Source organism: Electrophorus electricus, chromosome 19 (assembly GCF_013358815.1).
Source record: "Electrophorus electricus isolate fEleEle1 chromosome 19, fEleEle1.pri, whole genome shotgun sequence".
Classification (NCBI taxonomy): domain Eukaryota; kingdom Metazoa; phylum Chordata; class Actinopteri; order Gymnotiformes; family Gymnotidae; genus Electrophorus; species Electrophorus electricus.
In genome coordinates this window covers 2,057,803-2,072,498 of record NC_049553.1, presented here as the reverse complement: position 1 = coordinate 2,072,498, position 14,696 = coordinate 2,057,803, and the positions used below count along the sequence as shown (strand labels likewise).

The window sequence follows — 14,696 nt, the reverse complement described above, 5'->3', positions numbered from 1 at the left end:
CAAAAAACAAAAAAAACATATTTATTATTTCTGTTTGGCAGTACAAAATGGCATTCATTCATTACATCATTTGAACATTGCCAATCACACTGTCAACTTACTAAATAAGACATTATTAAAAGTTCATGTTTCTGATATAGGCCCATATTCTTCATAATAATGGTACCATAGATCACTGTGTGCTACTCATAAAATGAGTGCACTTAGAACAGAGAGTCCTCTGTTACAGTAGATTCTTTTCTGTAATAAGGCTTTGTACAATCATTTCAGGACTTAGTTTCAGTACTTAAAAATATCTAGTAATATGTTTTGTTAAACAAATAGCTTCCACACAGATGAGCAACTACACCCACACATTTGTGTTTTTTTATATATATATGAAATTTTTAATAAGGCGGCTGTTTACATTTTATTGTTTCAATAAAAAACAAGAAACTATCACACCTCCCTGCATAATGGTGTATGCATCATACATAAATAAAATTATGATACTGTCACTATGAAAAACTGGCATCTCCAAAACAATGATATAATGGAAGCCTCGATCCTTCATTAAATAGTTTAAAGAATTTGTAGTTGAGACAGACAAGAACTGACCCTTTACTATTAGTGCTGCTGTTAAGAACGAACATTTGAGGGAAGACATTTAGCTCTCCGGAAACAAACTGAGGAAATGTTAATACTTCTGTTCTCACAAATGACTAAATTACAGCCCTACAAAACATCAGACAATTGTTTAAAATTTTGGACTTTGTTACTTTGTGACCACATTACCCCATAATTGTAATTATAATAATGTCTCTTGGTATACTCTTCATAGGAATATGTTTCTTGAAACATCATATAGAATTTCTTTCCTGGTTCAGAATTTGGACATCATCCCTTTTCACCATACGTCATATATCTTATAGGGCTTTAAAATTAAGGAATTATGTTTTAAATGACTTTTATAGCAGAAACAGGCATTTTGCCTCTTCAAAACATGATCCTTTTTTCTTTGAGTGGTTCCATTTCTGCCCGACGTCCCAGGATGGCGTGACACCACGAATCCATATGACATTCCACGGTTGAACCTGCTTGGTCTAGCCTGCTGACGATGGGTTATCTATTGGCTTGTAAGGGGTAAAGCAGTACACCACTAAATGTGGAAAGGACTTCAGTGGAGACAGACACTGCCAGCGTTCCAGACATCAGTACAACACCTGCCTTCTGGCCCTGTCTAAGGTCAAGCACAAGGCTGGCGGAGGCGGAACCACCGCAGAGGCAACCTGTGGAGGCCACGGCCCCTGATCCTGATGTGTCAAGCCTCTGGATGCTGCGATTGGCTACTGAAAGAACCGCTTGTGCTCGGTCTCCTTCTGGAGCTGTTATCACAACGCTTAGCAGGTACCGCCCATCCATGGGCGCAGTAAATACACCTACAGGACAGACATGGACATGTTTATGTGTGCCTCCTATTTGTCATTTTTATGCACATAATTTATAAATCAACTAATAATCCAGTAATCCATTAATAATATATTTTTGCTAAATCGGTGAAGTGCTCGTGCAGAAGTGTGAACCTGTATTTGGGTCGTAGTGTCTGCCATCATTAAGCAGCACTTTGTTGAAGCGGATGATGCCAACCTCTCCAGAGTAAGATGATAAGAGAGTCAGACCAGATGAAAATGACACGGGAGCACTCGTACTCGTACCACCTGAAACACACGCGCACACACATTTCATACATGCTTTGCAATATGTGTATGTGAAGTACATGTGTATATTTTGAATTACTGATTTTAAAGTTATATCTACAATTTATTAAAATCATAAGAACAGTTACAATGTACCTGAGAGAATGTGAGGGATGATGGAGACTGGAGATGAAGGCGGATAGCCTGCAGGGCACAGGGGAAACACATAGCTCAAAAATACTGTCATAATTACTAACAAGTTATGACAAACACCTATTTTATAACTCTTGAACATACATCACAATTAAATCTGACATAGCCATATGGCTCCGGAAATTCAGAATGGAGACAGGCAAAAGGAAGAAGCCCCCCCCATATGCTTTAGGGAGTTTTTCCTTGCAACTGTTGCCCTTGCTCACTGGGGGCTTGGACCCAAACATCTGTAAAGCTGCTTTGCGACAACAGCTGTTGTAAAAAAAAGTGCTATATAAATAAATTTGACTTGACTTGACAGGCAGAGCTAGAAGGAACGGCCCACTCACCTGGTGCGGCAGCATATCCTTTAACAGGTGTCATGCTGCCATTGGCTCCCTGAGGAGGGCGGGAGGAGATCTTGGTTCCGGGTGGTCCCGCCTCCCCAGACTCCAAGACAGGAGAAGGTGGAAGGGCAGAGCTTGTCTCCATGGGAACACTGGACTCTTCCATACCACCATGAACACCTGTGGGGGGGGGGGGGGGAATTAGGAGCGAGCAGAACAAGTAATAACATTACTGTCATAGTAATGACAGTACTGACAGTTAAAAGGACAGACAAAACATGGTTTTATAGACCTCAGTCTGTTTCTTCAGACAAATGTAGAACTAAAAACTTTCAGGATGGCTCATTAACTGAGAGCAGCACACCCCAAAGGAACTACAAATGGAAAGTGTGGGCAGTCGTTCAGTAGTGAGTGTGGGAAAGTTGAAGATTACAAGGCAGCTCTAACATTTTGGCAAATTACACACCATTCTACTTGATGAAGCAGCTTTCTATGAAGAACTCCGTGAGAATCTCTATTCAACTGTTTATCCTGATCATTCAAAACATAGGGTCAGAAAGTATAAAGTGATTTACAAAGCTAACAAAAAAACTGCATTTAAAAAAAATTGTATGGATATAGTAAAACCATAAAACACTATGAAGAAAATGCCTTTCATTATTGGGAAATATCCTAAGCTTGTGGTTACTTTTCCCCTCAGTAAAAAACATGTGTGTTTGTTTACTTACACTGGGCACAAGTGTTTATGACAACTGCTTTACACGTAACCAAACATCTAATCATGCTCTACCACTCAGAGTCACTCAATGTTTACAATATGCTATAATAATATTTAATAATATGAATATGAACTCATGTGAACTCTTAATATTGGTAATGACATTTATACTGGATAAATATATATAAACATTTATAAATATGTATATCTATATATTTATTTAAGGACAAAAAGGTAAACAACATGTGTTCTCTTATTCACAAGAGAATAACCAGCATTCTGAGGGGAAATAAAAACATCAATGATACCCCATTATGATGATCTAACACATACACACGCACGCATGCATGCACCTTAATCCTGGGTGTTCTCTGGCTGCTACTCCCGGTAGTTATATTTTTCAAAGCCTTTTAACTCAGTTAGTAATAATGAAACATTTCTGTGTACATATTAGGGCTAGTTTGGATTTCATGCACCTCTTACGACGATAAACGTGGATGCAGTAAGTGATGAAGTAATGAGGCAAACTGATGATTATTTACAGCTCATCACTTTAAACGATTGCAACCACACTGCGTAACTGTTTCTTATCCACCTCTGTTCTTAGGACAGTGAGCTGACCCTCAGCAAGAAGGTAAGCGGGTGATTTAATTGATGTACTCCACATAGTATCCCTGTGCTTGACACATGACGTCTTTCAACAGGTATCTGGCTGCCAGCTGGCCAGACTTACATCCACATGTCCATACATGTATCATGTTGAAGTAGTCAAGTAAATATGACCTTTTTCTTGACCATGCTTTGATCATTATGGGGTCAATGGATGTTTTCAAGCAGTAAAGCTACATTAGGGTGCTTTTTGAGGACAATACATTTCCTTGTCCAAGTTACAAGGTGGCTTAATAACAGGCATGGCTGTAAAACCATAAAGCCATTTAGTTCCCATGGCAATTTGTCAGAGAAGGCAAGAGACAAAACCTCCTCAAACTTTTTGCTCTAAATAAACAAATGCCATATAATTATGTTTTAAATCAATCCATAACTTTTAGAAAATGTTTAGATTGCACAATTTTTTGCACAAATGTTTAGATTGCACAAAAACAAGCAGAGATTAACAAATAACCATGGCAACTCTATAATGGAATGCATACCTACCAGAGAAGCATACAGCCTCCTTAGTAAGAGATTGACCAATTAGTATCAAGATGCAAATTCTAGTATGCCATTCAAGGCTTATAAAAAAGATGGAAAAAAATAACCATATGCAGTTGCATTTGGCTACAATAATGTTAGCTACACAGAGTCATGTTGTGGACAAATTAGGTCAATGATCAGTTAGTTTCAGTTGGTTTCATTACATCTATTACGTTCATGATTAACGCTGGTTCAAATGGCTGTGGACTTGGAGCATTTGCTGGAACTGTGTTAACTGTATGGATGTCTGTCTTACCAGTTGTGTTTCTCAAGTTGTTGGAAAATACGTGACTATCTGATTGGGTAACAAAATCTTCTTGATTAGTCTTTATTCACACCTCAGACTCATCAGAAATTTTCCTCACGGACTGCTACTATTCAGTTCAAAAATCAACAAAAATATGGACTATAGCATATTTTGCTAGTAGTCTTTGTCTTAATTCAATCTTGTGTAATATCTGTATTTGTGCTAGATGAAATTGCATTTATACATGTCAAGAACAAACTCTGAGTTTACCAGCAAAATGCTAAAAAACAAAATAAACAACAACAACAAAAAAAAACATGAAACATGATATGGGCCTTTCCTGACACCTCTTTCAACGACTTTTACTGACTTCTGGCAGAGCCTGAAAAACATACACATCTCAGTGGAACAGCAGCCTTCCACAGGTGGGCTTGAGACAGTATGAAGCAGGTAGAATTGGACATACACATACTCCATTTCTTCCTTGAACTGAAGAATTTTAAGAGTCTCTATTAGCTCTCTATTAGCACTTTGCGGGTCATTTAGCGTTGTTACGTTGAGAAATGACTGCACTGTGCACCACCTACTTGAATGTCAGCAATCATCAGGCTGCTTGTGTGAAGGAAAATACAGATGGATCAGTTTGGGAGGAGAAGGAGAAGAAAGAGAAGAAGAAGAAAGATAAAAAAGAGGAAGATAATGACTGAAAATCTACACAAGAGGCAATTGAGAGGCACTCCAAGCTGAAATGCTCTCTGAATGTCTCGTATCAGGACATGGCTGATAAACCAGTGACCGTTCTTTCCAAAATGGAGTCTGCCAGTCAGGTCACCCCACCATGTCCTGATAAAAAGTCTATAAATACACATCTATGCAGCTGGTTGAAAAGGACAAGTCAGACAGGAGAAGGTGGTTCACAGCCACAGTTCAAAGGTCAGAGTGCACCATGAAGCCAACACACTCACCATGCACACAAACCATACAAAAGATCAAGGAACTGACTGCTGGATCTTGCTCTCATTAGCACACATGCACGAGATGCAGTGTAGGAAATGCAGCAGCAAAAGGGGCCCCAAAGTGTATATTTGTTACAGAGCTGAAGACATGCTGCCACGCTCTAATTCACACAGGGAGCTGAAGGGTAAAAGTGAGAGTCAGTCATTTGCAGGGCCATAGAAATGGCTGGGTTACAGTGGCTTTGTTAAAAAAAAAAAAAAAAAAAAAAAAAAAAAAAAAAAAAAAAGAGACATACAGTGGTATGGAATACAATAGGCCTGTTGTGTTTTTGGAGCATCTGAAATGAATTATATTCATCTGATATATTGTACACAATCTGTAAACTTGGTTTAAATGAAAATAGTGAGGGGAACCAACGGTTTAAAGTAATTGTTTCTAAATGTGCCTAAAACATTAAAAAGAGCTCTCAGGTTTCAAACATTGGTGGGTGCATTAGTCCTTGTTTTTAAAGGAATTACCCACTTGGGGGTCTGGGCTTATAATCTTTACTGTGCTCATACACACACAGGTCAAATGAGCAGCAGATGCGCGCTCACACACACACACGCACACACAGAAAAGCCAAGAGTTGCTCAACTCTGGGGCCTGTCTTTTTAGAACAGACATGTGTGTCCAATTAGGGTACCCAGAAAAAGAACTACCTACCTTACACTGCAATAAATAAATAAATAAATAAATAAATAAATAAATAAATAAATAACATATGCAACCCTCGCTCATAGGAAATTCTTCTCCAAACACTAACGCTTACTGGTGAGTTCCTTAAACAATCTAACCCTTAATTTCAGCAGTAGAATGGAGCACAGCTGCAACCCAGTCTCACAAGACTAGACTGCATTTGACATCTTCAATATTTCACTAATGTAAATTATTTTAAAAAAATGACTACAGAACTATTTAGTCACTAGACCCTCAGCATTTACATTAAAAAAAATCTTGTTCATCATCAGTGCTACTTTTGACACTGACACACTTGCTACTGAAAGTGCTGTTGAAGGAAACACGATTACTGGTAGAGAAGATTTAGCCATTAGCCACAGACTCTTGATATTTCCATATAACCTGTTTTAAATGGCTACTGAGATCCTACCCTATCAATACCTCATGACCAAAGATGTGTCCAAGAAAGTACACTTACAGAAAAAATGTTAGCATTATGACCCAGTCAACAAGGAAGCAACATTACAGATGCTATCAAATGTTGTTTAATAATCCTATTAACATAGTGTCGTGTTTACCTGTGTACTGAGGTGTACTGGTGGTTCTGTTCTGCTTGCACACTGTGGTGTGTGTATTTGTTCTCAAAGCATTGATGTCTGTGGAGTGCGCGAGGACAGTGCTGTTGAGCTGCCGGATGCAGTTCCAAAGTCCATGAACATGTTTGTTGAGTCCATCTTTAATCCGCAGAAGGCTGTCCGACATTGGCTCCAGCCTCCCACACAGGCTTTCGATTCTGGTCAACCGTCCGTCAACCCCAGACAACACGCCTTCCAGCCTGATGACCACTTCTTGGCTCCTCCCACAATCCTCCTCCAATTTGTCTAATCTGTTAGAGAGCTCATCAGTGTGATTTTGACAGTTGACCATCTGATTAAGCCCTCTGACTGAGTTCTCCATATTTTTAACCTGTTTCGCGAGAGAGCCCACCTCACTCTTCAGGCTTCCAGTGTGTTTCTCAATCTCTGCCATGTATTGGCTGTTTGTGTGATCTGTTGTTTGTGATTGTGGGCCTTCTACACTTTGCAGAGTTGCACTAATCTGACTCTCCAGTGCTTTGTTTTGTGATTCTTTGCCTTCTTCCAATTCCTTCCTCAGCATTTCTTCTAGTTGGAGGAACTGCACCGCCACCCTCCTCTCCACCAGGCTAAACTTCGCCTCGAACTCCTCCTCTTGGGCCTCCTGCTGAGTGATCGTCTCATTCAATTCACTAGCCAGGCTCTGATGTGCATTCTTCATGTTCTGGATGTCCAGTTGAAGGTCCAGGACATCTGACCCATTCGGAATGCCTGCTGAGATAAGGCGCTGCAAGTCTCCGATCTCCTGGTGGAGACGAGCTTCTTTGGACTCCAGGAGCTCAGTGAGACTGAAGTAGGAGGCCTCCTGCTCTTCACACTGCTCTTTAACCGAGAGCATTTTGTAGTCACAAGCATTCTTCAAATCAGCCATCTTAATGTCCATTCCTTCCAGCATCTCGGTGCGGATGGCTTGAAATTGTTCATCAATGTAAGCTTGGCAAGGGCAGTCAGGAGCCGAGGGAGGGGATGGATGAGAAACTGCAGATACTTCGTTTAGCCGATTCACCTGGCCTTCAAGGTGCTGCAGCTTTGTCTCAAGGTGATGGATTGTGTTGGTGTTGGTGCTGATGGTGTTGGAAAGCTCCTGGACCTGCTCCTGGATCTCATCTGTCACTGAAGTAATTGGAAGGTCCAAGGGCAGCAGGATACTTTCAGTTCCTCCAGCCAGGGCGCCCTGCGGCTGTCGTAGATTACCCAGGAAGTTTAGAATAATCTTGCTCGTGTCCTCTTCCAGGTCAAGCCGCAGATTATTGTTAGCAGCCTGCAAGTCAAGGACCGCTTGGGAGAGTCGCTGCACTTCCTCCTCTAGCTCTGTGACTCTAGAACCATCATTGTGGCCTCCAGCTTTCCCAGAATAGCCACCCTCAGTCTGCCGGGTTTGTCCATTTTGGCCAGGCTGTGTCCAAGGATGTGAACCAGAGAACACTTCTGGTCCTATTGGAGAATACAAAGTTACCATATAAACACTATACACACAGCTAACAAATCACCATTTTTCCTGTTTAGGCAGTGTTCATTCAAAAACCAAGAATGCTAAATAAAAATGTAAAGACAAAAGGTAGTACCAAGAGTTCTTGGCTCTGCTAATGCCCTTTATTTGTTACCTTCTAGTTGCCACTGAAAAGTTCTTACAAGGCTCTACAGTTCATCAGAAGTCATACCAAGGAAATTCGGTTGCTGCCCATGAATGGGTGGTGGATCTGGGCGTGGTTCTTGGAGAACATGAGGAACCAATCCAGGATCCTTAAGCTCCATGCAGTCATGACCATGGAAACCTGGGCAACATCTCCACTCCAGTTCAGTCACCTGCTTGTGGCCCACCTTGTACATGGGTCTCATATGAGTACGGTATCTGAATTCACAGATATGACATAATTGTCACATAGCATCAATTAACTAACAATTATTAATTGTACAGATTAATGAGAGTATCACCATGGACAAACAAACAACCCTATGTTGCTATCCCAGGGAAGACACTTTTAGTAAAGGACAGTCCACATCTGTCATAACAGCAAGTGAAAATGTGATGTACTGATGAAGCAACAGTACACATTATAAATATGTATGTGATTCAGTACTGGATGTTTAACATACTATGGTGTCCAAGTCGTCTATAAATGACCATATTCCAACACTGACTAGCCTATGGTGTATAATTACAAGCTGAAGATGTGCTGCCCATGCAATGCAGAGCAAAGTGTCAGCTTTAAACCAGTCCACAGAGGATTCTACCATGTAACTAATCTGGTGTGGATGACCCCCTCTGTCATGCTCCATTTCTCACACTAGTCACAAACTTAATCGTTCAAGGAAAAATAAAGTATGGCATTATTACATGGTGCATAATTCATTATGATTTAATCCAACTGTGACGCACATCTGGAGTGCAACTCGGAAAGCAAGAGGGTTAAATGACTAATGTGTGTGTGTGAGAGAGAGAGAGAGAGAGAGAGAGAGAGAGAGAGAGAGAGAGAGAGAGAGAGAGAGAGAGAGAGAGAGAGAGAGAGAGAGAGAGAGAGAGAGAGAGAGAGAGAGACACTGACCATGAGCTCACTTGTAAACTCACTCTCATCCATATGCACAAAGGGCATATGAGCCCTCTGTGCCAACAGTGAACCACTGAAATTCATAGACATTAGGTCATTAACAAATGCCTTACATCAGTGCTTCCTAATATTTCATCAAGGAACCCTTTACCACTTAGTTCCTGACCAAGGACTCCACCCACAAAAATGAACAAGAAATAAAAACATAAAATAAACCTTTTTGACATCAGTGATCACTCTAACCCATCACTGGTGCTATTATTTTGGATAATCAAGTAATGTTCACTAGTTAATATCACACTGACAATTATTTAACATATACATAATTCAATGTGATAAAAAAAAAAAGATTTCAGGTATAAATGCATTAAAAAAATTCAATTGTCTAATTTTGCTATTACCTTAGCTGATGCATCTGTAACACTGTTAGTTCTTAGCCAAGGTTCTTGACTCTAATATGGTGTGCCTCCACAATACTTATGCATCACCAGAATCTCTCCTCACCATTGTTAAAGTCATAAAATAGCTTAGAGCCTGACATTAACAGTCTTTCTATCAAAGTGTGATCAATGTTTGATAGGTTGTGGTATTCAGTTTATCTCTGCACATTTCCCACAATGTCAGTTATGAAATTTGAGATATATGGTCACATAGATCCATGATGTCAAAAGTTCTTCTCATGTATGTGCGCGTGACCGAGACAAATGACCGAGAGAGAGAGAGAGAGAGATGTTAATCATTCAAATGTTATCCGACTGAGAGTATTGGGGGGGGGGGGGGGGGGGGGCAGTTTTCAGAGGCATGATTGCTAATTAACTGCGTCTTCTCTAACAGAAATAAACCTCGGCACCAGATATAAAATCTCCACAAAATGTCTCTGACAAAGCTTCTTTTAACTAGATTGCATCTCGGACCTCGCTGTGCCACGAGGCAATCGTACTGGTGCCCTGCTGACCAATAAAACCCAGCGCGCCTCCGCCCTTCATATATTATCTGGAGAAACTTACATTACACGCTGCGCGCAGTCAGGCTGATGCATTGGGCAAGGCGCGATCTCGGGTTCCACGACGCTCTCCGTCCCCCCCAGCACAACACAAGTCACGTTCTTGTGCACGACGAAGGCACACCAATTTCTGTGTGAGTGCAATTCCGCAATATACAATAAATTAATCTGATTAGTAGTACACCTAGACTAGCAGGGACTCAGGGAGTCTTCTCTCCACTCCAGAATAAATTGAACTGTTATTACGTCAAGATATATACATCCATTACATATGACGTACATGCACATTATCGGACACGTTTAAATGGTATTAGATGAATTGCTGTAGTAATCGGCAGTGTTTTAACAGTTAACTCTTAAGTAAAGCTGGCATAAAACAGTTACATAAAACATTTTCTGCGCTATCCATTCTTTACAAATAGCAGAACCTAAATTCGTGTAGACCCATTTTAAAGTAGTACACTCACTTGTTCCTTTGCTGTGCAATCGAGCTGGAGTACGGGGAGCCTTGGAATAAACTGTATCTCGACGGGGTTCCATAAATTAATGGAAAAACTATCAAAAGAATCACCGTTGATGGAAGTATACAGCCTGCACATGTAGACTTCATGTTTAAAGACAAAACTACAAGGCGTAGTATATGGAAATAGCACAAAAACCTACACAGGTTTGCTTGAAGTTTCGAAGGCAGACGCCCCAAGTGTGAGATGTACCCCCGCCCGTGCGCCCCGCCCCCGCCCGAGAGCGCGCACACGCGCTTTACTACCTCTGCTTCTGAGCATGTCTCATATGCTCTCTGGTTTCCAAACTCGTTAGAGCTGCTTTGAGGTCTTCCCATAAAGGTAGACGGACGTGCAATAACATCTTAAATTGTACATTTGGAAGATAAAAGGTATACTCAAACCTTTTAAACCGAGAAAATCTGTACTAGGCTATTTGGGACGAAACGGCACGATGTCACTTACTACAGAAACTACACAACGAACGTTTATGACATTTATCTGCAAACGAATTCAGCCATTTTTTACTTTTTTATAGTTTGTAAAAAATGAAAAACAAAAACAAACAAAAACAAAATTAACACGCCAAGTCAGCAGGTTAAGAAGTGCAAAACGAATAACGCGCAAGCTCTTGACCATCGCGGTGGAACAAGCATAGGCCGGTAGAATAAGAAGTGCACCGTGTCCTGGCGCGTTATAACCCGTCACGGCCACAAGGGCTCTTGGTAACTACTAAAAACCTCCGCCCCTCCCCTCTTCTTTTCTCCTCGTTTCGATCCATACCAGACAAGATTAACATCGGAAACCTTCCATTTTGTCTTTACAAACGTGTAGAGCAGCATGCATTATTCACCAGTGCATAATTATAAATGTTATAATATTTGTAACTATAATTAGCTATAAATGTTTCACGAATTAAGAAAACTATAAAAAAGGAAGCTATTTAGTCGTCAAAATGGAAAAGAGCCATTTCCAGACTGACTCCTGAATGGATTGTTAACGATTCATTAATATATTATTAACGATTACAGAGTTGCTGGTGTTTTTCTTTTCTTTTTTGGGGGTGGGGTGTATATAACATGCTGGCAAAGAAAGTATACACAAGCGCACAGAAAAGTCAAAGAGAATCTTGTTAACTGATGTAAACAGATACACATTTCTTTTTCTTCCTTTTTTAAGAACAGAAACATACAGAATAATACAGAATGTGTTTTTTTACATGGTCTATAAACTGAGCTGCCTTTTCTGTTGAAATCAACCAGAAACTAATTAAGGTAAAAAAAAATGGTAGTAAAAATAACATATAAAAAGCACTTCATATCATCAAAGGTTTAAAAAGATCTAGAATTTGTGAACTTAAGTATTAAACAGAGATTCTCACAGTATTTGACAGAAGGTTAAGCCCTGGTTACAGAAAGAACATCCCTCTGGAGTTTTTGCAGCAGTTAAAAATAAATACTGGACTGAGATGACTTTGCTGGCTGGTCTCAGGGTGATCCCATCCACGGATCTGTAAAAAGAGCAAAGTGAAAATATTTCAAGTTAACGAGGGATTAGAGTTTTGCGAAGTTGTCCCAAACAATCTTGGAAAATGCAAGTTTGGTACACCTTTTCCTGCAGACAGGCCTACGAAATCACTTTCCCACCAAGGAGAGAATATGGTGCATGCTCTACTAACCCTCTGTACCTTTAGCCGTGACTGTGGTGTTTCTAAAACCCCAGCACTGAGGGACAGAATGGCCTGTGGACTCACGGTCCTTTCAGAGGAATTCCATGCTGTGAGCTTGTTGCAGCATGGTTGTTACAGCACAGTTACAGTGAACCTTACAAGATGGGACTGTACGTTCTGTACATTGTGTATATAAACATAATATACATATATTGTACATACATTGCTAAAATATTTTTGTATTATATATATATATATATATATATATATATATATATATATATATATATATATATATATATATATATATATATATATTTGTCTATGCACCCCTGTTTTTCTTTTTCCTCAGTTTGGACAGAGCACTCAACCATTTCACTGCGAGTTACACTGTGTATGACTATGTATGTGACAAATAAACCAAACCTGAAACCTGAACCTGATTTAGTGTAGGATTCTGGGTAAAAGGAAGAAGAGCTTCCCCATCTTGATTAATCTAGAACTGAAATAGCTACTCAGTTATCCGTGCATTTCAACGGGTTCTTTACCAGAAGATATACCAAATATATATAAAATAGTGTTTAAAAGTCCTAGAAAAAAAGGGCCGTCAGTCTGCAGTATGCAGTCACTTCCTGATACCCGATACTGATTTTTATTTCTTCCTTTGTTCTTTTCAAAATGAGTCAACTTCAAATCAAAAACAAAATTTGTTGAAAATGGGGGTCAACATTGCTTGGACCCTGCACCTGAGGAAACCAATTGCTTATTCAACAGCTCAAGAGGTGGGACTCTTACCGAGGGCTCGGCGGGTTTTGCGGCGAGCTCTCTTTGCTGGTGGGGAATCAGCTGCGTCTACATTGCTGGGCTTTGCAGCTGAAGCAGGGAAGGAACGCACAGGGGTGCTGGCTGTAAACAAACAAACAAAAACGTATGAGGGCCTTAAACACACCCACACAAGTGCCTTAATTACTCCGATCTGCAGTTGGTTTCTAAAGAAAGCATGTGCAATACACTTAATGCACAGACTTTCATCTCACACACAGCCCACAATCCCAAAGGAGTCACAAAAATATAAACAAACAAACAAAAAAAATAAAGTGACACCCTAACCCACTCACTGAGTTTTTGCTCAATGTCTCTGAGCTCCACCTCTTGCTGCCGGAGCTCCTGCTGTTTCTCTTTCATTTCAGGGCTCTTCATGTACTGCATGTGGCTGTCATAATCTTTCTGCCTCTCCCATGTTTTCTGTATTGCTACAGAAAGCTGCTGCAGCAATTCTACACACACACACACACACACACACACACACACACACACACACACACACAGGGTAAAAGACATTAAAGATGTACACTGCACGCACCTCAACAATTACTGTCATCATAATAGTATGCACAAGAGTCCTAAGATATATAGAAACGAGAGAGAGAGCTACTGCATGAAGGACAAATATTTGAGCAGCTTGCATTACTTATTTGCTTGCATGTGGTTTGGTACTCTTTAGGCAGTGGTGCTCCAAACACCTGCCCTCTCAGCTTCTCTATCGAAGGGGCCTTGTTCTGCAGGCCTCCAAACTTCCCGTTGCTACGGATACGCTCCCCATGCCGTGTCAGCAGGGTAGGGCACTGCACCTTACTCTGGACCACCTGTCAAACACACATGCACACAAAGTATGCCTGCTGCTCAGAAATACGTATAAAACTGCAGACAAATCATTCTAAATTTAGGAACACACCTTTGCACATGCAAATTCAGTAACATTTAGCTTTTACATGTGTTGTATTTATTGTTGATTTTGGCAAGAACTAGTCTGATTTGTTTTTGCTCTTGGAATGTGATTACATTAACAAAAATAAGTGTTTGCGAGTATGAAAGTTTCTGTTATGACATTTCTTTCTACCCTTCTACATCATGTGCTTAATAAAATGAACACGTGCTGTCCAAAAGTATAACCGGTGAAATTAGGAATGGTAATGAAATTTGTCTTGCTGCACGCACTTACCCCCTTGCGGTAATGATTGGCTGAGTCCAAATCATCCACTAATATGGTGTCTCCAAGAAGACTTGCGAAGACTGTCCAAAAATGAGACATGCATGGTTACTACAGTCTCTTTCTCTCTCTCGTTCACGCACCCCCCCCCCCCCCCTTTGGAAAGCCAAGTGACCCATGGTGCCAGAACGTGTAGGCTGAAAACACATGGCCCTTAGTTAACTCATTCTGATATGGGCTATTTATTCTTTCTGACAGAAGGGCAAAAAAATAAAAAAAAATCAGCAGAGTAGTCTACA

At 40.4% G+C, this 14,696-nt stretch overlaps 2 protein-coding genes across 2 annotated transcripts in view; both read right to left on the bottom strand.

Annotated features, from left to right (window-relative positions):
- emilin2b (elastin microfibril interfacer 2b) lies at window positions 1–10,925 on the bottom strand. The gene is made up of 8 exons (XM_027013159.2): window positions 10,706–10,925; window positions 10,243–10,368; window positions 8,348–8,538; window positions 6,630–8,120; window positions 2,219–2,395; window positions 1,833–1,880; window positions 1,563–1,697; window positions 1–1,418 (listed from the first exon to the last, which is right to left on the bottom strand). The coding sequence occupies exons 1-8, from the start codon at window positions 10,846–10,848 to the stop codon at window positions 1,102–1,104; spliced, it is 2,628 nt and encodes an 875-aa protein (XP_026868960.2). The 5' UTR covers window positions 10,849–10,925; the 3' UTR covers window positions 1–1,101.
- A 924-nt stretch (window positions 10,926–11,849) lies between these two features.
- The window catches only part of smchd1 (structural maintenance of chromosomes flexible hinge domain containing 1), a 31,837-nt gene continuing 28,990 nt past the window's right edge, over window positions 11,850–14,696 (bottom strand). The window contains exons 45-49 of the mRNA XM_027013099.2: window positions 14,410–14,480; window positions 13,879–14,053; window positions 13,526–13,684; window positions 13,203–13,313; window positions 11,850–12,248 (exon numbers count right to left, since the gene is read on the bottom strand). Of these exons, the coding sequence (XP_026868900.2) occupies window positions 12,226–12,248; window positions 13,203–13,313; window positions 13,526–13,684; window positions 13,879–14,053; window positions 14,410–14,480 (539 nt within the window). The 3' untranslated portion in view covers window positions 11,850–12,225. The remainder of the gene's footprint in view (window positions 12,249–13,202; window positions 13,314–13,525; window positions 13,685–13,878; window positions 14,054–14,409; window positions 14,481–14,696) is intronic.

What these genes read in the sequence shown, in the direction of transcription:
- emilin2b (XM_027013159.2), bottom strand. Translation starts at nt 10,848, where the DNA reads ATGAAGTCTACATGTGCAGGCTGTATACTTCCATCAACGGTGATTCTT. An exon ending in ATTGCACAGCAAAGGAACAA is followed by an intron (nt 10,369 to 10,705) that starts GTGAGTGTACTA and finishes GCACTCACACAG; the next exon opens with AAATTGGTGTGCCTTCGTCG. An exon ending in GACTGCGCGCAGCGTGTAAT is followed by an intron (nt 8,539 to 10,242) that starts GTAAGTTTCTCC and finishes CTGTGAATTCAG; the next exon opens with ATACCGTACTCATATGAGAC.